Genomic DNA, 21909 nt, shown 5'->3' on the forward strand with positions numbered 1-21909 from the left:
GTTTTCTCTATGAAAGTGTATGTGGCAAGGAATGCTTTCACAGTCTAGGTTTACTGAATTTAATAATGCACTGTAAAACTTTATCATTCATTTAGAATAATTCCACTTGCCTTTACAAGGCAAGAAAAAGTGAAATAGCATGTTCGATAGCCATATGATGTTATTGATATTGAGAAACACGTCTGAACTTTTTGGTGCATATAAAACATGTAAATCAGAAATCTGTTTCCCTATTCGTTCTCTCAAACTGGTTAATTTAACCCTTTTGAATCGAGCTGGTTTGATTATTTGTTGTTAATTTAGTTCTTTTTCCTGTTTGGAATCCCAGTTTCTACCAATGAATGCTTTATACATATATATTCATCTGTGTGAACAGCCTTTGAGTTGTTCTCAAGCTGTTCACTTCAACTATTTACAGTCTGTAACTAGTAACCTCCGCTTACATTCTCTGACTGGGTGACAAAGTTTTTAAAATGGAGAGTAATGACTGGTGATCAAATAGCAAATAATTAAGGCCCTACTTGAATCACTGGATGATTGTTAAATAATTGTGGCTGAGTTGCAGACAAGACATGGAAAAATCACGGAAAAGTAATAATCGACCTTTATTAACTGTGGTAATGTGGAAAAGCCAGAGAAAATCTATTTGTTTAAGAAAATATTGCTGGAATAATATAAACACTCAAGTATTAAGTTATGCCTAATTTTTTTGTGATAACCAGACATTTTGCTGCAACTATATTCAGTCATTAATGCACAGGGGTGACAGCCCAAGCCCCAGCCACCCGGGGCTGACAGTCTGAGCCCCAGCCTCTATCAGTTTGGATAAATGGGGATCTATTACACTGACGGGGAAAAAACCATGTGTTGCAAACCTGAAAATGTCTGCAACATTGTGGACTGCACAGCAAGCTAATAAAAATCAAAATTGCACTGGAAGCCTAATATTGAGGAATCTGCAACTTCACAAATTAAGTAGGGCCTTACAAATAATACATTTCTGGAATGAAATTTTAGATGATAGAAATTTGTGCTAAAATTCATCAAACATTTGGGATTTATGAGTGTTTTCTCAAGTGTCTGTAAATATCCAGATTATAAAACAAAAAATACATTCCAATAACAATGAACTCAACTCACATATTCTTGTAACTCCACACACATTGTTGTATTTTTCCAATCATCTCGACTTTTGTATGTTCTTCATACCTACGCTTCCCCTTCCTCTTAAGTTAATCTACATTCAGAAGCCATTCACTCCCAGATCTGTTCAATTTATCTTCAACCCTATATATCATCCTCTCACACAAGGCCACCAGCATAACTACAATCCAATCTGAATTTATGTCCCCATCTAGAGACTGACAGTGACTCCAAATTTTTCATTTTAATGGAAATTGTGTAACCAAGCTACCACATAGCTTCATCATCAATGCTAATATAATGAACCTTAGATGAGCTTCCTTTAAAAGCTATAAGGAAAGAAAGCACAGACATTTCCAGCCTTTCAAACAGTTTAGTTTCACTATAACTTTCATAGACTAAGTTTCTTAGTTCAACAAATGCTGTTCATGTTGAGAAAAGATTACCAGGTCCTACAAGGTGTTCAGCACCGCCCAGGGAAAGTGCCAATGTGTTCTATCAGTACAAGTACTCTGCAGAGGGGAGAAACCTTTTTCTGCTACAGGAAAGCAATCTCTGAACAACTGAACAAACTCCATCACTCAGATGACTTTGAGCAAAGGAGTCAGCTGTGATCACATATTCCTGATTTTCAGAAGCTATCCTTCATCCCAGACTAGCAGCTATACATATGCAGATATAGTGATTCTGACTGAAGACTGATTTCACTAAGCTTAAATTGTCTCCAGATTCCACAAAGTTTTCCAGTTATACCCTAAGAATATGACTGATCAGAAAATTGTCCCCACTGAAAATTCCAGCCGAAAATCCAATCTGGAAATGCCTCCATGGTGCCTCATGCCGCCATTGTTCTCTATGGGCCTGGCTCCCTGACTAGACTACATCTCCCATAGTGCATCATGGCTTCCGCTATTGCTGAGCCACCATAACGCACCCTGGGAGTCCTTGGCCATGGTATATCATGGGAGATGCAGTCCAGCTGGGGAACCCAACCCATAGAGGAGAATAGGAGCTACAACTCCCATGAGGCACCACAGTGGTATACCCCGTCAATATTTTTCCATTTTCAGGTATTTGATGTTGGACTTTTGGTTGAATTTTTCTAATCCAAATTGTTTTTCAACAAAACTCTGCCTAGAACCCACATACCTTACACTAATTATTATTACCTTTCTCTAGAAATAATCTGACTGGAGGAAAATGGGACTACTCACAACAAAGTAGGCTCTACTCAATCTGTGAGTAAGGGTCAAAGAATCTGCCCATTAATTTTTTTGGTCGGATATGGAGGGGAGGAGAAGGAAAGGAGACGTTGCATTTGTTTGAGCACAACCAGTATAGACTAAGTTTACTCATGTCTCCCAGGTGTCCAGAAAGTGACTACATTGCCAGTGTTCCAGCAGTTGAGCCTGTTAGCCTTCTACGCATATAAGATTTCATTCTAGTTTTTATTTAACTTTTTAAATGTGTGCACTGTTCAGCACTTCAAGGGATTTCACTGATCCTGTTAACACAACTGTTATAATTAAAATGCTACATTAAATATATATGTGATCTCTAGTGAAAATTAAAGCTTCCGTCACAATGAACCAAAACAAAAAAAATACAAATCACAAAAACAAGTTGGAAAAATGACTACTGAAAAAGGGTATACAGAAATGATCTGGTATAATCTTTTAAGGAAGGCTTGAAATATTGAAATTTTCACAGTTAAATGACAGTTATTGCCTATTTCTCCCCCTACCGATAAAATACAAAAAGAAATGTCATAGCTAAAAATAATAATTTACACAGAGGGAACGTTCAAAACTTATGCTGCACTCGCTGACAATGGGTGGGCAATTAGTTAAAGTAATTTATTTTAGAATATTAATTTCTTATTATCTTCCAATTATTAAAAATGCAGTGACTTCAGGTATCAATAGACAACAGTACCTGAAGGCTAATCCTGGGTCCTGGCACCTTTGCGTAGAAGCCTCTGAAAGCCACCCAACCAGCAGTGGCTGCTCAACACTTACATCCTACTCATGACTCCACCCCGCCTGGGCACTGAGGAATGATATTAAAGAGGCAACGAGCACGCATACGGTCTCCCAAGATAGTAGAAGACTGGTTTCTCCAGTTGATTTACAGGGGGGTAAGAGACCAAGTTCCCTTCTTCCAGCACCATCCTTGGCTGACAGCTCCAAAAGAAAACAAGGTGAGTGAGGTAATATCTTTTATTGAACTGAATTCTGTTGGTGAGAGACAAGCTTTCGAACCACACAGAGCTCTCCTTCAGGGCTGGGAAAGGTACTCAAAAGTGTGACAGCTAAATGCAAGGTGGAATAGATTGTTTAGCATAAGTAGCTAGCAAATATGCTAAGGGACCATTCAAGGTAAAGTGGTTCATTGACACCTCTGCAGTCATAGGACAAAACAAAGCAATTAGTGGATTATAGGCTGTTGTAATAAACCATAAATCCAGCATCTCTGTTCAATCCATGATTTTTAGTGTCTAGCAGAGTTATGAGTTTAAGCTCCCAAGCTTGTCTTTGGAATGTGTTGTGGATGAGAACTAAGAGGTCAGATATGAAGCGATTGCTGAAATGTGTTCACCCACAGGTGGGAGGGTGGTTTTGTCTTTTATCATTTTTCTGTGTGAGTTCATTCAAGAGCACAGTGATTGTTTGGTTTCACCCACACTGAATAGATCTGCAACCGGCACGGCTACAACTACACTGCATAACTCCAGAAGGAAGCAGACAGCCAGGAGAAAAGACAGAAGACCAGGTTCTCTCAGGCAGAAGAGCCAGCACCCCAGGGCAGTCATGGGAATAAGAACCCAGTGATCCCCATTCCTAAAGAAGGAAGCAATTAACCCTGTAATAGCTGCATGGAGTTACTGCAGCTCTGTCGTTCCAGCAAAGGTTGAGAAATCAGGAATTCCTGGGCTATTTTTATACAACAAAACATGTATTGGTTACCTCCTTGGGAATAGGGAGCACTGGGGAGTGGAAGTGGCCTGTGTTTATATCAGTGCGGTCTCCCTCTAGCCCCATGTCCCTAATGCTCCACACAGTGGTGCAAACAGAATTATTTTCTCACCAGTATGCAGCACGAGCTAAAGGGGACGGGAGAGGCACTTGACCTCCCCATGTGACCCCACGCTGCCCCAAGCCTGGGGCCTTGCACTCTCCCTCTCCCCATGATCCATCCCACGTTACCCGGGGAGGGGAGCGCTCCCATGGGTGGACATGGCACAGCTCCTGTGTGGGCTACTAAGAGAAGAGGAGGGCTTGCTCTCTGGAACAATAGCCACTTCACAGTCACACCTGCTTGGGAATTGCCAGCAGCAGAGCTTCAAACCAGCTCCCTCTGACAGCAGAAAATATTTTTTTCAGACATGCTGACAAACCGGGCCTCGTGCTAGCAGCTCCTCCAGCACGGCTGTACTGCCCCCAGCCTCTCCCCCAGCCCTTCCACGCAGCTGCTGAGTCCTGCCCGGGGTCTGTACAGCAGCTCTGCCAGAGGATAGCACTGGATGGACAAGGCAGGGGGCAGTACAGCCATGCTGAAGGAGTTGCCAGTGTGGGGTTCTGCTCCTTTCATGCTGCATTTCCCAGGAGAGTCCTGAACCGCAAGGCTCTCCTGGAAACTGCAGCAGCGAAAAGAGCAGACAGTGGGACCGCTAGGTGGCCCCACACCAGCAGCTCCTCCGGCGCAGCAGTTCCACCTCCAGCCCTGTCCTCCGGCAGGGCTGCTGTACAGACCCCGGACAGGAGACGTACACATGCAGCTGTGTGGAAGAGCTGGCAGCGGTACAGCCATACTGGAGGAGCTGCCAGCCTGAGGCTACCCGATGGCCACATATTCTGCTCCTCCTCCGTCTCTCTGGTACGTCGTACCAGATATAAATAGCTTACTGGTACGGCATACCATACTGTCCTACTTGCACCACTGGATCCACACCTCACTCCCACAGAGCATAAGTGAATCCACTCCACCCAGTAGGGATCAGGTATGAATCCTCGGGATCCATCAATCTAGTGCACAGCCAGTTTCTGCAATACTAAGGGCCTATTGTCACGGAGTACCTGGACAATGCTCTGGAACTGCTCCCCACAAAGCCAGTCAGGACTCTGGGGAGCCTCCTCTCCCTTGGAGCAGACTGTCTTCAGGGCAAGAAGCTCACACAGTTTCACCTTCCTAGGTCTGACCTTGGAGCATTCAGCATATGCCCCTCCATGCGCTTCCCACAGCGAGTCCGCCCAGGCGGGGTCCTGGGGAAGCCAGAGGGTCCTGCACGCACTCCCACGTCACAGTCAGATGTGACTCTTAGCCAGTCAATAAAACAGAGGTTTATTAGATGACAGGAACACCGTCTAAAACAGAGCTTGTAGGTACAGAGAACGGGACCCCTCAGCCGGGTCTACTGTGGGGCCCAGCGAGCCAGACAACCCCATCTGCCCTCACTTCCTGTCCCCAGCCAGCTCCAAACTGAAACCTCCTCCAGCTCCTTTCTGGTCTTTGTCCCTTTCCCGGGCCAGGAGGTCACCTGACATCTTTGTTCTCCCACACCTTAGCATCCCCTTGCAGGGAGGAAGGGCCCGGGTCATTAGTTGCCAGGAGAGAGAGTGTTGGCCAGAAATTGAGGCATACACCCAGTATTCAGAGGAAACATTAAGAACCGTCCCACTTCGTCACACCTATCACATCATTTACTGCATGGAAACTAGCCTGAGAAAGTAGTCCTAGGATTTGTCATTTCCTGTTAGGCTAGCAACAAACAAATATTTAAGTTTATCAAAACCAAAGAATACTTGAAAATAAACATTGACATCATCCATCAAAATTCATTAAAACACGAAACTGAAAGCCCAAACACCTCCAAGCTTAGCCATCTACTACAATGGGCTAGTTCACTATAAGATTCCACTTGAAATACAGAGACTGGTTACTGCAACAGAATCTCCAGACAAATACTGTCACGAGAGCAGAGATGGCGAGAGGCTAACCCAAGAACAAAAAGATTAGAGTGCCTATGCCAAAACAGCTGTGAGAGGAGAAACACTCACCACAAACAGCATTTTTCCCCCACTCAGAAAAAGCCAGTGGATGAGGTTGTTGAAGCATAACCAATGGATTCATTCAAGAATTAATGACATGATATCCTATGATTCGTGTACATCATATTGGACAACCCATGAAGAGTAAAGGGTCTTTTCTTCTCTGTATTTCTTATCTTTGGTGGGCTCTAAGGGTCAAATTTTCAGCAAGTCTCCCTAATTGAACCTGCAGCTGCCGCAATTTGCATGGCCTCAAACATGCATTTACACATGAAACTGTGGGTTTGGGCATGTGCAAACATATCCTCCTGCAAACTATTAGCACAATTAAGGAATCTGGCTGAAAATTTGTCCTTAAATAAAACTAAGTGCTGTGCAACTTAAACAACTTCTAAGGTAATGAACAACAGAGGGACTAATGAGCTCAGCACCCACCAGCAGCTCCCCATGGCCCTGCCCCAACCCCCTGCTCCAGGTCGCCTCCACCTCCTCCGCAAGCACGCCGCTGCGTCCTGCTTCTCCCCGCTCCCTCCCAGCACTTGCGCCGTGAAACAGCTGATTCATGGGACAGGGAGGGAGGGGAGAGGAGAGGAGGGGAAACGCGGCATGCTGGGGGAAGAGGCAGGGCCGGGACAGGGATTTGGGGAAGGGATCTGTCATGGTATAATTCCCCACTCCGACCCTTAGCGTCCAAAAGATGGGGTACCAGCATGAATTCCTCTAAGCTTGATTACCAGCTTAGAACCTGTAGTGCTGCCACCAACCAGGAATTCCAGTGCCTGGTACACTCTGGTCCCCCCAAAACCTTGCCTGGGACCCCCAAGACCCAGACCCTCTGGATCTTAACACAAGGAAAGTAAAACCCTTTCCCTCACCGTTGCCTCTCCCAGGCTTCCCCTCCTGAGTTACCCTGGAAGATCACTGTGATTCAAACTCCTTGAATCTAAAAACAGAGAGGAACATTCACCTTGCCTCCTCCTTTCTCCCCCTCCCAGACTCTCCTGAGAGAGAGACAGTAATCCTAACACAGAGAGAAGTTAGCCTCTCTCTCCCCTTCCCTCCTTTCTTCCCACCAATTTCCTGGTAAATCCAGACCCCGTCCCCTGCGGCTCACACCAGAATAAAAAACAATACATGTTCTTAAACAAGAAACTTTTAATTAAAGAAGAAAAACAGTAAAAATTATCTTTGTAAATTTAAGATGGAATATTTTACAGGGTCTTTCAGCTATAGACACTGGGAATACCCTCCCAGCCTAAGTAACAATACAAATTAAAATCCTTTCAGCAAAATACAAATTTGAACTCCTCCCAGCCAAATACACATTTGCAAATAAAGAAAACAAACATAAGCCTAACTCGCCTTATCTACCTAGTACTCACTATTCTGAACTTGTAAGAGCCTGTATCAGGGAGATTGGAGAGAAACCTGGTTGCACGTCTGGTCACTCAGCACCCAGAGAGAACAACCACCAAAAACTAACAGCACACACACCAATTTCCCTCCCACAAGATTTGAAAGTATCGTGTACCCTGATTGGTCCTCCAGTCAGGTGACAGCCAGGCTTACTGAACTTGTTAACCCTTTACAGTCAAGAGATATAAAGTACTTCTGTTCTATTAACTCCTACTATCTGTTTATGACAGGATCCAACATGGGCAGGGAGGGGGCAGAGTTAGGGCGGGGATTTTGGGGATGGGGTTGGAGTGGGGGTGGGGCCAGGGGCAGGGATGGGGTGGAGTTGGAGCGGGGCTAGGGGAGGAGGGTGCGGGCACTCACCAGCACCGGAGAAAGTTGGCACCTATGCTTGGCAGTGCCAATCTCTGGGCAGCATGCGTATGCATCTTCATTACCAGTACACCATCCAGTTTTTGGTGGCTGATAAGAAGAAGGCTTCAGCCACCAAAAACTGGATGGCGTATTTGTGATGTAGCTGCATGCCCATGCCACACAAGATTGGGACCATCAAGAAAAATCTTATTTATTACCTCAGTCAAACTGGACGCTTAGCCTCTAAGCGGAAAAAACTAGTGAGCATCTGTGGCTGCTCTTTGGACGGCCCCAGCTCGTGAATCTGCCCTCTGGCTTACAAGTGTGTTTAAAAACTGTAAAACTATGCATGAGTGACCCCTCACTTACCAACATTGGAGCCTGACTTGAGCCAGAGCTCCTTTAGTACAAGTACATAACACTTACCCAGCATTTTTTAAATTAAAGTTAGCAGCTTGTGGTGACAAACATGGATCCTTCCTGAACATACTGTAGTTTAAGTCATGAAACACTCAACTCTGCTAAGGACAGCTCCTCAGAAGTTTAAAGGACATTTTCAAACAAAGTATCATAAAGCAAATATGAAAGGGTGTAATTGTGGCAGAGGTACGTGTGCTGTACCTGCTACTGCTCATAAAATGTTAATTCTACAAGTCACACCAGCTTTGGTGAGGGAAATAAAAATATAAACCTAGGAGGGGGTGCAAAGTATAACAAGACAAGGGAGCAAGAAAAGGGAAGGAACTTACTTGATTTTACTGAAGACAATGTCAACATCCGTGATTGTCACATTCTTCCCATCTATCACATGACAGTCCTTACATAATTTTGACCAGTTTTTCCCATGCATTTCTTTTCCTGTGGCTCTGGTATCTCCATGGATGGCAAACTTTCTAAAAGCCTCTTCTAGAGCAGTAAGCTCTGCTGCCATGGCCCCTTCGTGGGAACTGTTTGACTCATAAGATAGCCTTTTGGCTGCTCTCTCTTTTGCCGGATCTGCAGGAGACTTTGGAGGAGTCTTGTTTGCAGGCTTAGTGGACTTTGTTTTATTGTCAGACATCATGCTGCAAAGAGGAGGGAAAAAAAGATCAATGCATTCCCTGCAAATTAATTTGCATAGTTTACCCTCTTTATTAGTTTGTCCCTTGAGAACTAGACTTTCCACATGCTACAGTCCACGTTACAATCTGTGAAGAGAGCTTACCCTACACACTTAGTAGTAACTTGATACTTTCTAGTAGGGTTTATATACATGGAGAGCTAGTGCGTGGCAATCCAAGATGCAAATCTACAGCATGCTAGCTGAACACAAAATGGCAGCACAGACCGTGCTACTGCACACTAAATGCTTGAAACAGCAGTACGTCAAAACACACAATGGAACTTTTAGTGCCTGGAAACAAGTCCATGCGGCCAGGGATGCTCGTTAAATTCTTGGACAGTGCCCTTGTGTTAACAAAACTAACTACGAGGTAAAATATCTAAGAACTGACCTGCTACAGTATGTTGGATTCAACACCTGCAGGAAGTAGTAGGACTAGAAAGCCATGTTCCTATTCCATATGATGCCATTCAGATTTGATTTCATCTGGCCCCTCTGCTTTACTTTCTTTCACTCGCAGTCTGATATCGGGGTGCTAGAACAATTTTTATAGTGGGGGCGCTGAAGGTGGAAACCATGTATCTGGGTTGTTATTGCTACTTCAAGCCAGGAGGTGCGACAGCACCCACAGTACTGCTGGTTCCAGCACCTATGTCTGATATGCCCAATATGCCCTTCTGGAGAAACTTGAGCAAGCTGCTAGTTAGCATAACACCTGTTTGCAGGCAGCATCAAGAAGCGGCAACAATACAAAAGAGCAGTACAATTTCTTACAGTTAGAATCCTCCAACACTGATTTATCCAGAGCACTCATCAGTGGTAAGGGGAAAATACACAACGCCAATCCAGTTCAACCCTCTCTGGATATGGGCTGGAAAACTCTGTGTACTTACTCTATGTTTGCTTCTGAAATGGGTAAGAGACCACAACCTTTTAACATAGTTTAGTTAGTTTGTGTAGAGAATACCACATGTGACCAAGTGTGGGTTTTACTCCTGAATTACGTGCAAAGTACTTTTTGTTTGATCCCACTGCTCACAAGGGTGAAAGTGTGAAAAATTGGGATAGGGTGGGGAGGTAATAGGAGCCCATAATAAAAAAGCCCCAAATATCAGGACTGTCCCTATAAAATCAGGACATCTGGTCACCCTAGTGCTCACATATGACAGCAATTAATAGTATATAATGCCTAGATTAGATTTTGGCTCAGCTTCTGCCTCCCCTCAGGCCAGTCAACAAATTATCTGATGTAACCTCAGAGGACTCAGACATAGCCTGAGTCCCACACTCTGCAACAGCAGCTGACCATCAGCTATTTGTTGTGCAACACCTGCTGATCTATTTGGGGCCTTTTCCAGGATAGAGCCTGGCTCCCAAGGACATGCCTTAAACCTGCCCCAATACCCACCGATACATAGCAGACGCCAGGCTCTATTCAATCTCGACGTATGGTTACAGGTTGTAACAACATGCAGCTAAAGACCATACCACTAGAATTCATTCTCTGAACAAATGTCGCGTGGCCAATGATTAGCATCTCCCACCCTTAGGCAGAAGGGAGGAGAAAACAGTTGGACAAAGTTTAGTATTGGAACAGTAAATTTCCTTTTTTCTAGTATTTCAGATTTGTTGTTTAAACTATAATAATGTAATTGTCATTTGAATGTTCTACCTTAACTCATTTTTAAATTTACTTCCCAGAAAAAAATATTTAAGAAATCACTATTTCACATTTACCAGCATTTTCAGAATTCATACTCTTAAAGCATCTAGGTTAGTTCTACACAACTCTCAAGACCCTCACAGGTTTTCCCAGACATCACTTTGATTCTGTTAACAAAACCATATACAACTATTGCATACATCTTTACCTATTTTCAACAGAGCGCATCTTCTCCGTAGGCATCTTTGTTAAGAGCTGAGAGAGAAATCTATTGTGAAGTGGGTGGTTAGAATGAACTTCTTGAAGCTAGAATTTTTTAGCCCTACACTATAGGCAACCTTGTAACAAAGACTACTACAACAAAGGGAGCTTTGTACTGGCATTACATGATAAACTTGCACCACGTAACGTGTCCATAAGTGATGCAGCTCAGACTGTGAAGCAGCACTGTATATTTTTAAAGGTTTAAATAAAGACCCAGATTTCCAAATAAATTACATTAAAAAAGGAGAGGTCTTCATACTAATAAGAACATAAGAATGGCCACAATGAGTCAGACCAAAGGTCCATCTAGCCCAGAATTCCAGCTTCTGACAGTGGCCAGTGCCAAGTGCCCCAGAGGGAATGAACAGAACAGGCAATCAAGTGATCCATCCTGTTGTCCACTCCCAGCTTCTGGCAAACAGAGGCTAGGGACACCATCCCTGTCCATCCTTGCTAATACCCATTGATGGACCTATCCTCCATGAACTTATCTAGTGCTTTTTCGAAACCTGTTACAGTCTTGGCCTTCACAACATTCTCTGGCAAAGTGTTTCACAGACTGAGTGTGTGTTGTGTGGTAAAAAAAAACAAAAAACACTTCCCTTTGTTTGTTTTAAATCTGCTGCCTATTAATTTTATTTGGTGACCCCTAGTTCTTGTGTTATAAGAAAGATTAAATAACACTTATTTACTTTCTCACACCAGTCATGATTTTATAGATCTCTATCATATCCCCCAGTAGTCATCTCTTTTCCAAACTGAAAACTCCTAGTTTTATTACTCTCTCCTCATATGGCAGCTGTTCCATACTCCTAATCATTTTTGTTGCCCTTTTCTGAACCTTTTCCAAGTCCAATATATCTTTTTTGAGATGGGCGACCACATCTGCACACAGTATTCAAGATGAGAGTGTACTATGAATTTATATAGAGGCAATATGATTTTTTCTGTCTTATTATCTATACCTTTCTTAATGACTCCCAACATTCTGTTTGCTTTTTTGACTGCTGCTACACACTGAGTGGATGTTTTCAGACAACTATCTACAATGACTTGAAGATCTCTTTCTTGAGTGGTAACAGCTAATTTAGACCCCATCATTTTATATGTATAGTTGAAATTATGTTTTCCAGTGTGCATTACTTTACATTTATCAACACTGAATTTCTGTCATTTTGTTCCCCAATCACCCAATTTTGAGAGGGCCTTTTGTAGCTCTTTGCAGTTGGCCTGGGACTTCACTATCTTGAGTAGTTTTGTATCATTTGAAAATTTTGCCACCTCATTGTTTATCCCTTTTTTCAGACCATTTATGAATATGTTGACTAGGACTGTGCTCAGTGCAGACCCCTTGGGGACACCACTATTTACCTCTCCCCATTCTGAAAACTGACCATTTATTCCTACCCTTTGTTTCCTATCTTTTAACCAGTTACCAATCCATGAAAGGACCTTCCCTTTTATCCCATGACTGCTTACTTTGCTTAACAGCCTTTGGTGAGGGACCTTGTCAAAGACTTTCTGAAAATCTAAGTACACTATATCCACTGGATCCCCCTTGTCCACATGTTTGTTGACCCCCTCAAAGAATTCTAGTAGATTGGAGAGGCGTGATTTCCCTTTACAAAAACCATGTGGACTCTTCCCCAACAAATTCATGTTCAACTACTTGTCTGACAATTTTGTTCTTTACTATAGTTTCAACCAGTTTGCCTGGCACTGAAGTCAGGCTTACTGGCCTGTAATTACTGGGGTTGTCTCTGAAGCCCTTTTTAAAAATTGGCATTACATTAGCTATCCTCCAGTCATTTGGTACAGAAGCTGATTTAAATGATAAGTTACAGACTACAGTTAGTAGTTCTGCAATTTCACATAAGAGTTACTTCAGAACTATTGGGTGAATACCCTCTAGTCCTGGTGACTTATTGCTGTTTAACAATTTTTTCCAAAATCTCCTTTAATGACACCTCAATCTGAGACAGTTCCTCAGATTTGTCACCTAAAATGAATGGCTCGGGTTTGGGAATCTCCCTCACATCCTCAGCCATGAAGACCAATGCAAAGAATTCATTTAGTTTCTCCACAATGGCCTTATTGTCCTTGAGTGCTTCTTTAGCATCTCAATCATCCAGTGGCCTCACTGGTTGTTTAGCAGGCTTCCTGCTTCTGATGTACTTAAAACATTTTTTGCTATTACTTTTGAGTCTTTGGCTAGCTGTTCTTCAAATACTTTTTTGGTCACTGATGCTAGAACAAGAGTGACAGATTTTAAGAAAACCCCCAGTGCTGTTACAGCCTAAGAAAAGAGGCACTAAAACCATGCCACAAAGATCTACAAATTTCAGCTCTGTCAAACCAGTGGGAAAAGTGAATTCTGGAATGGAAGACCCTTCAGTGAGAATGCCCTGCTCCATGTCCACAGAAGTTTTTGAATCTAGGAGCTATTAACTCAGATGCCCCAGCTGACCTTAATTGTCACAAAGGTTTCCTAGGGAAAGGAAGGGTCTCTGATAGCCAGCACTATGCCAACCGGATTTCATAGGTCATTATTAACCTCCTGAATTGTACCCAGCAAGAGGAGTGAAGTTGTCAAAGACCTGCTGTGGTAGGACACCAACAGCTGACATCATTCAGCAGCCCCATGTTGCACCAGCTCATTTTTCCAGGAAGTTTTCAACGGTCATCCCATGTAGAGTAAATGGCCGCAATTCAATCTAGAAGCCATACACTTGAAAGTCAAATTTCAGATGAAAAGCAAGTTAACTTCAAAGAACTTCTCTGACTATCTAAAACACAAGATCCAAGATCTTATAATTAGGGCTGTGCCTTTTCTCATGGCTGGCACAGATTTCCCTGGAAAAGCCCTTCTGCTTAGACCACCATATATCTATAATTAGGGCTGTCAATTAATCACAGTTAACTAACATGATTAACTCAAAATTAATTGTGATTAAAAAAATTAATCACAGTTTTAATCTCACTGTTAGACAATAATAGAATACCAATTGAAATGTATTAATTTTTTGAATGTTTTTCTACATTTTCAAATATATTGATTTCAATTACACCACAGAATACAAAGTGCACTTTATATTATTTTTTATTATAAATATTTGCACTATAAAAGAAATAGGATTTTTCAATTCACCTCATACAAATACTATAGTGCAATCTCTTTTTCATGAGAGTACAACTTAAAGTAGATTATTTTTGTTACATAACTGCACTCAAAAACAATGTAAAACTTTAGCACCTACAAGTCCACTCAGTCCTAGCTCTTGTTCAGCCAATTACTAGGACAAACACGTTTGTTTACATTTACAGGAAATAATGCTGTCTGCTTCTTATTTACAATGTCACCTGAAAATGAGAACAGGCGTTTGCATTGTACTTTTGTAGCCAGCATTACAAGGTATTTACATGTCAAATATGCTAAACATTCATATGTCCCTCATGCTTCAACCATCATTCCAGAGGACATGCGTCCATGCCGATGATGTATTTTGCTTGATAATGACCCAAAGCAGTGCAGTCTGATGCACGTTCATTATCATCATCTGAGTCAGATGCCACCAGCAGAAGGTTGATTTTCCTTTTTTTGTGGTTCAGGTTCTGTAGTTTCCGCATCGGAATGTTACTCTTAAGACTTCTGAAAGCATGTTCCATACCTGGTCCCTCTCAGATTTTGGAAGGCATTTCAGATTCTTAAACCTTGGATCAACTGCTGTAGCTATCTTTAGAAATCTAACACTTCTTTGTGTTTTGTCAAACCTGCAGGGAAAGTATTCTTAAAATGAACAACACGTGCTGGGTCAAATATATGGCAGACTGCGGTTAAAAAAAACAGAGCAGGGGACATACAATTCTCCCCCAATGAGTTCATTCACAAATTTAATTAGCCCGTTTTTTAAATGAGTGTCATTATCTCCCATAAATGTAAACAAACTTGTTTGTCTTAGCGATTGGCTGAACAAGAAGTTAGACTGAGTGGACTTTCTAGGCTCTGAAGTTTTACATTGTTTTGTTTTTGAGTGCAGTTATTTTTTGTACCTAATTCTACATTTGTAAGTTCAATTTTCATGATAAAGAGATTGCACTACAGTACTTGTATGAGGTGAATTGAAACACTATCTATCTTTTGTTTCTTTTTTACAGAGCAAATATTTGTAATCAAAAACAAATCTAAAGTGAGCACTATACACTCTGTATTCTGTGTTGTAATTTAAGTCATATATTTGAAAATGTGGGAAACATCCAAAAATATTTAAATAAATGGTGTTCTATTATTGTTTAACAGCGCAATTAATCACAATTAATTTTTTTAATCGCTTGAGAGCCCTATCTGTACAAATCCTTGGTTACACTAGGAAGTTCAGCAAAAAGGCTACCTTGTATCTTGTTTAGGATTCATCATCAACTGAAGCTACATCCTTCAATGCCAAGTATCAGAGGGGTAGCCATGTTAGTCTGGATCTGTAAAAGCAGCAAAGAATCCTGTGGCACATTATAGACTAACAGACATTTTGAAGCATGAGCTTTCGTGGGTGAATACATGCATCTGACGAAGTGGGTATTCACCCACGAAAGCTCATGCTCCAAAACATCTGTTAGTCTATAAGGTGCCACAGGATTCTTTGCTGCTTATCCTTCCATGCAATAAAATACTTATGTAAGCTTTCAAGGACAAATATTCACAAACCCCTTAAAAACAAAAATTAAGAAATCTAATCACGTACAGGATAGCACAAAAAAACATGAAAGCTAAGAAACCAGCTCCATTAATTATTTTCCATTAATCAAAAACAGAATTTCAATTTAACTTATCAAAAACTATGTAACCCAGCACAATCATGGGAAGGAGATTTATATTCTTAAGTGAATATGGACCAGTTGTGTATTTTCAAAAAGTCAAGCATGGTTATGAATTTAGGATAACTAAGAAGGATTTTGATTCTCCTTTATATTCTAAGCAGTGGAATATGAAAACAAAAACACCAACTTCTGTGCAATGTTAAGGGAAGAAGAACTTGAACACTGTATACTTAAAAACCTGAGCATTAGAAAGTCAAGAAGTTCTAAATAAAGGTTGAATTACACACACACACACACACTGAAAATACACAATTAAGGTTACCCAAACAACTATAAATTTTTTTTTCTTCCCTCAACACCACCCAAAAAGCCCACTGAATTGGGGGTGGAGGAGAGAGTGTGTGTGTGTGTGTCATCTAAAACTTATGACCTCACACAGACAGCCTGAGCACCTTTTAGCAGGCCTGAGAATCAATGTTTTGCCACCACTCTCTTCCCCTCACCCCACCCAAACATCAGTCCACCATGTTCACACTACTGTGCCACAAAGATGGCCTTAGGATATTTTTGTCCCTTCTTGAGTTTTTTCTTTTGTTTTTGTTTTTTTGGAGGTGGGAGGGGGAGGAGGATGAGGACAGGGAAGAGAGGGAACAAGGTTAGTTTTTGGAATGTGCCCCAGATGTAACAGACTCATGTTAAAAAAACATTATGTGCATTTAGGTCTCTGCTCCTTTAAGCCTCCCATTGCTGGATCCCATCACTGTGCTGAGGCCTTTGCGTAGCTGCCAACATTTTAAAAAAGCTTTGTAAACGGACAAGTGTTCAAACGAACTGGGGTTTCAGGAAGCCCTCAGCCCAAACACCTGGAGAATTGTGTGTGCAGCCCAGTGAACAGTACATATACACGATCTATCATCTACAGCCAAGCGCTGAAGTACAACCACATTTGCTCCAACCCCTCAGACAGAGACCAACACCTAACAAGACCTTCACCAAGCATTCTCAAAACTACAATAGCCACATGAGGAAATAAGGAAACAAACCAACAGAGCCAGAAGTAGAGCCAGAAGTGTACCCAGAAGCCTCTTGCTGCAAGACAAGCCCAAGAAAGAAACCAACAGAACTCCACTGGCCATCATCTACAGTCCTCTGCTAAAACCTCTCCAAAGCAACATCAGGGATCTACAACCCATCCTGGACAACGATCCCTCACTTTCACAGGCCTTGGGTGGCAGGCCAGTCCTCGCCCACAGACAACCCGCCAACCTTAAACATATTCTCACCGGAAACCACACACCACAGTAACTAACTCAGAAACCAATCCATGCAACAAACCTCAATGCCAACTCCGCCCACATATCTGCAGCAGCGACACCATCACAGGACCTAACCAGATCAGTCACATCATCATCAGTTCATTCACCTGCACATCCAATATAATATACGCCATCATGTGCCAGCAATGCTCCTCTGCTATGTACATCGGCCAAACTGGACCGTCCGTATGTAAAAGGATAAATGGACACAAGTCAGATATTAGGAATGGCAATATACAAAAACCTGCAGGAGAATACTTCAATCTCCCTGGCCACACAATAGCAGATTTAAAGGTAGCCATCCTGCAGCAAAAAAACCTTTAGGACCAGACTTCAAAGAGAAACTGCTGAGCTTCAGTTCATTTGCAAATTTGACACCATCAGCTCAGGATTAAACAAAGACTGGGAATGGCTAGCCAACTATAAAAGCAGTTTATCCTCCCTTGGTGTTCACACCTCAACTGCTAGAAGAGAGCCTCATCCTCCCTGATTAAACTAACGTCGTTATCTCTAGACTGATTCTTGACTGCATATTTATACCATACACTACATGCATCTGACGAAGTGACTATTCACCCGTGAAAGCTTATGCTCCAATACATCTGTTAGTCTATAAGGTGCCACAGGACTTTGTCTCTTTTTACAGATCCAGACTAACACAGCTACCTCTCTGACACCAGTACATATATTGTGCTTTATAAATACTATTTCATTCTCAAACTACAAACTATTGTTCCCCCTTCCAGTTTGAGGTAAATAAACATTATTGCCCATTATAGAGATGGAAAAATTAAGCTGGAAAAGTTAAATGATTTGAACAAGGCCACAAAAAGGTTCGTGTTAGAACTGGGATTATAATGTGGAAGTCCTTTATTTACAGTTCCACGCCTAGTCCACTAGATCATGTTCCCTCCCATGTTACTGGACTGCCTTTCCTTGTGGTCACATATTGCCCAGATTTGTCACACTAGGCCCAAAGGTGCCAACTCAGCTGCAGGTAACCAGCCCAGAGTATAGTTGTCCTAATATCATCAGTGGAAGCCATATAATGATCTGGAATCCTCCCAAAAATGCAGGAACCTACACCTAACATTTCCATGCATCCCAACTGCCAGTGCTGGGTAGCCATAGAGGATGCACGAATACCCTGTGATCATTAGGACATTGATCACTAGGGCTGAAAGTTTGTCAGTTTACAACGATTTACATCTGTTTATTTTGCAAGAAAGAGGGCTGTACACTTACTGTGACAGCCTTGAGATTTTTTAAATGAACACAAAGATTGTCTTTTATATTTACCAATCCTCAAACATGGAAGACCTGTGGGCTTCACTGGCTTTAAATGTCCTGTGGGGTTTATAACTTCAGTAGCTTACAAACCCTGCAGACACATCTGTGAGTCTTGCATACTTTAAAGCAGTTATTGCAGACTGTGTCCAACCCAGCCCTTTGCAACCTGCTGCACTAAGGCCCTGATGTATTGTGTAAGAAGCAGCAAAGCAAGTCAGCATTTTTTGTGTAAAGCAGGCATGAGCCAGCACGAAGCGTTCAAAACACTGATGCTCCTAGTGCAAGTATTGTTTTTTCTCCCACCCCACACAGAACTAGACAAAGGTATCATTCCTCACTAAGGGCACCCTATTAACTCAAATGTAAGATATCTACACCAAACCATATTTGAGTTAAAACATTACAAAACAGCATTAGAAAAATCTCCAGAGTGAGAGATTGCCTACATTTTTTAACCTCCCTATTTCCTTTCTCAAATGCCTTGTCCAATTTGTCTCCAGCTTTCCAGAAATATTCTGGGCTGGCATAGGACCACACCTAAGATTTCAAGTAGCTTGCTTTCAGATGGGTGTAGTGGGTGTCACCACAGGTTTATAATAGAAGCCTTGTTTCAACATTAACTATGGAGAGACACTAGCTTTTGTATCAATTGAAGTGTACTTTCTAGGGCAGAGGAGTCAAGGGGTGAGAACAATCCAACCAGTTTATTCTACTATTATTATTTACAGCCTCAGTTTCTTAGACACAATCCAGCTAGCTGAGAGAACGCCGTTTTGAATTATTACTCTCCTCGCTGATCAGTAATTTTTTTGTCTTTAAAACTATTCACCAGCTGGCTGCGACAAGGTCAAAAGTCTTGTGAACTAAATAAGTAAAGCTTTCAGTCCACATTACTTACAGGAACAGAAGACATTTTTAAAGACAGGAATACAGGGACAAATCCTGGTTGGACTCTCCACTGATGTTGCGAGAAAAGAATCAGCAGTTTTACCAGATACAGTCTCCCTTGCAAAGGATTTACCATGACCTTATCCACCCCACCTCCACCCCCTGCTTACTACAAACTCTAAATTGCAATGACACAGATGTGAACCACTGCTCCATGGGAACCACTGTGAATCTCTGCTTCATGGGACACCAAAGAATGCAGCTTCCCTTGACTAGCCTCTACATAGCATGCTTCTCCCCCCAAGGAGAGAACTGTGGCAATTCTGCTGTATTTAGAGACTTCCATGACTGCAGAGTGGGATAGGAAGAGTTGAACCTAGGGTGACCAGACGTCCTGATTTTAGGGTCTTTTTCTTATAAAAGCTCCTATTACCTCCCCACCCATCATGATTTTTCACATTTGTTGTCTGGTCACCCTAGTTGAGCCCACAGAGAAAAGATTACATTTATAAGAACATTGATTGTCCTACAGGTTGGTAAACTTCATCTCCAGATTGCAACAAGTCCTTCAAGCATTATATCCTGGGGTAGTAATTTTTTTTTCTAGCAATAGGTTCTTACTATCAACTTCACCTCCAGTCAATAGTGTATGCCTCTCAAACAACTGTAAGCCTTCTCTTACTTCCACTGAAGACAAAATTGCCAGGCATATATGCCAACCCTCTCAGTTTTCAGACCCTGCTATGAGTTTATGGAGAGGAAAAACACTAGTCTATGGGGAAATCCCACCTGATTGGCTACTCTTCCCCATTTCTCTGCCTGCTAAATAGGATAAATGGGAACAGTCTTTATACAGTTTAATGAAAATATATGCATATTGTGGCAGAGCTCTGACCTTGCCTCCGTGGGTCCTGTGCTTCCAGGCGGTTATTGCTAGCCTCAGTGGCTCACTGTGACCCTCCACACAGCCCTTCTCTCTCTAGGGTGAGGGTTACAGTCTACTGAGTCCTTCTCATCCTACGCCAGCAAGGAGGTTGGTGAGACAACTCCCACAGTCTCAGTTGTCCCTAGGGGGTTATTTCAGAACAGTTTAGCCTCCTGTCCTGACAGGGCCCTGACTTCCCCTCAGGAGATGTTCCTGTAGTGGTGGCTTGGGGGGAACCCGGGCCCGCCCTCTACTCTGGGTTCCGGCCCAGGGACCCTAATGGTAGCAGCTATTGGCAGCCAACCTTTCACTGCCAGTTGCTACATTTCCCTGGGCCACTTCCCCACAGATCTCCTGCATCTCCCTTCTTCACCCTTATCTTAGGGCTCCCTTAACAATGGTTTGAGGGTGTCTTCATTAACCAGCCCTTCAGCCGCACTTCCTGTCCTCTGGCTCCCTGGCTCTTCTCTGCCTGACTGGAGTGAGCCCTTTTTATAGTATCAGTGGGGCCTTAATTAGAGTCAGGTGGACACATTAGCTTAATGGCCTCACCTGACTCTTTCCAGGTTAATTAGAGTCAAGTGTTCTCATTAGCCTGGAGCAGCCCCTTCTCTGGTCAGTCATGGAACAGAAAACTGTTAATCCAGTGGCCAGTATATCTGCCTTCTGCCATATCCAACTGGCCTGGGACTATCACAATATATATGTTTAGTTGGCTGAGTGGCAACTTGGTGGCATTTCTCTGTCTGTAGCATAACAACTTTTGAACACTGCAGGAGATCAATTCCAAAATGGTAGGAAATATCCTAGACATCAGTGAGCTGAACTCTGTTAATTTCAGTGAAAAAATCAGAAAAACCAAAAGGTAGGAAATGGGGAAAGGAGGGGTACACATAGGGTATGTCTACACTGCAAGTAGACACCTGTGATGCCAGCTGACTGGGCCTCACAGGGCTCAGGCTAAGGGGCTATTTAATTGCGGTGTAGAAGACCCTCTCACATCCCTAAGTCTTTAGAGACTAGACTCCTGCCCAAGCTCAAAATGTTTACACCGCAATTAAACAGCCCCTTAGACTGAGCCCCACAAGCCCGAGGCAGCTGAGAGCAAGGCCAGCTCCAGCCACCAGCAGTCCAAGCTGGTGCTTGGGGAAGCAATCTTCAAGGGGCGGCAGTCCCTGTTTTGCCCCAGCAGCATGCCGAATTGCAGCCCCGGGCAGCAGGGGGAGTCAGTGTGCCCTTAGGGCGGCTCATGCATTTCCGCGGTGGCGGCAGTTCAGCAGCAGCTTCTATATTTAGCTGTCCAGAGCGGCTTCAGCTAAACATAGAAGCTGCTGCAGAATTGCCTCCGCCGTGGAAATGCACGTGCCGCCCTAAGGGCACACAGACTGCCCCTGCCGTCCGCGGTGGCAATTCGGTGCGCTGCTTGGGGCGGCGAAAACTGTAGAGCCGGCCCTGGCTGAGAGGGGCCAGCCACAGGTTTTCAACTGCAATGTAAACACACTCGCAGAGCCAGCAGTTTCAGTCACCTCAATAATTCTCTATAGATTAAATAAATGGTTGATGGCAACCAGGAATACCTTCCAGCATAATATCTGCCCATCCTTCCAATAGTTTAACATGTTGACACCATGAAACATTTCTCTCACAGAAAAGGAGTTAAAAAAAGCAGAAAGAAGAAAGGTGTGGGG

The 21909-nt window shown here is 42.8% G+C and overlaps 1 protein-coding gene across 3 annotated transcripts in view; it reads right to left on the reverse strand.

Annotated features, from left to right (window-relative positions):
* The window catches only part of TPPP (tubulin polymerization promoting protein), a 120768-nt gene that overhangs the window by 82104 nt on the left and 16755 nt on the right, over positions 1 to 21909 (reverse strand). For all 3 annotated transcript variants that reach the window (XM_032765556.2, XM_075062637.1, XM_032765557.2), the window contains one exon: positions 8711 to 9025. In XM_032765556.2, the coding sequence (XP_032621447.1) occupies positions 8711 to 9025 (315 nt within the window). The remainder of the gene's footprint in view (positions 1 to 8710; positions 9026 to 21909) is intronic.

This window comes from Chelonoidis abingdonii, chromosome 2 (assembly GCF_003597395.2).
Source record: "Chelonoidis abingdonii isolate Lonesome George chromosome 2, CheloAbing_2.0, whole genome shotgun sequence".
In the NCBI taxonomy this organism is placed as follows: domain Eukaryota; kingdom Metazoa; phylum Chordata; order Testudines; family Testudinidae; genus Chelonoidis; species Chelonoidis abingdonii.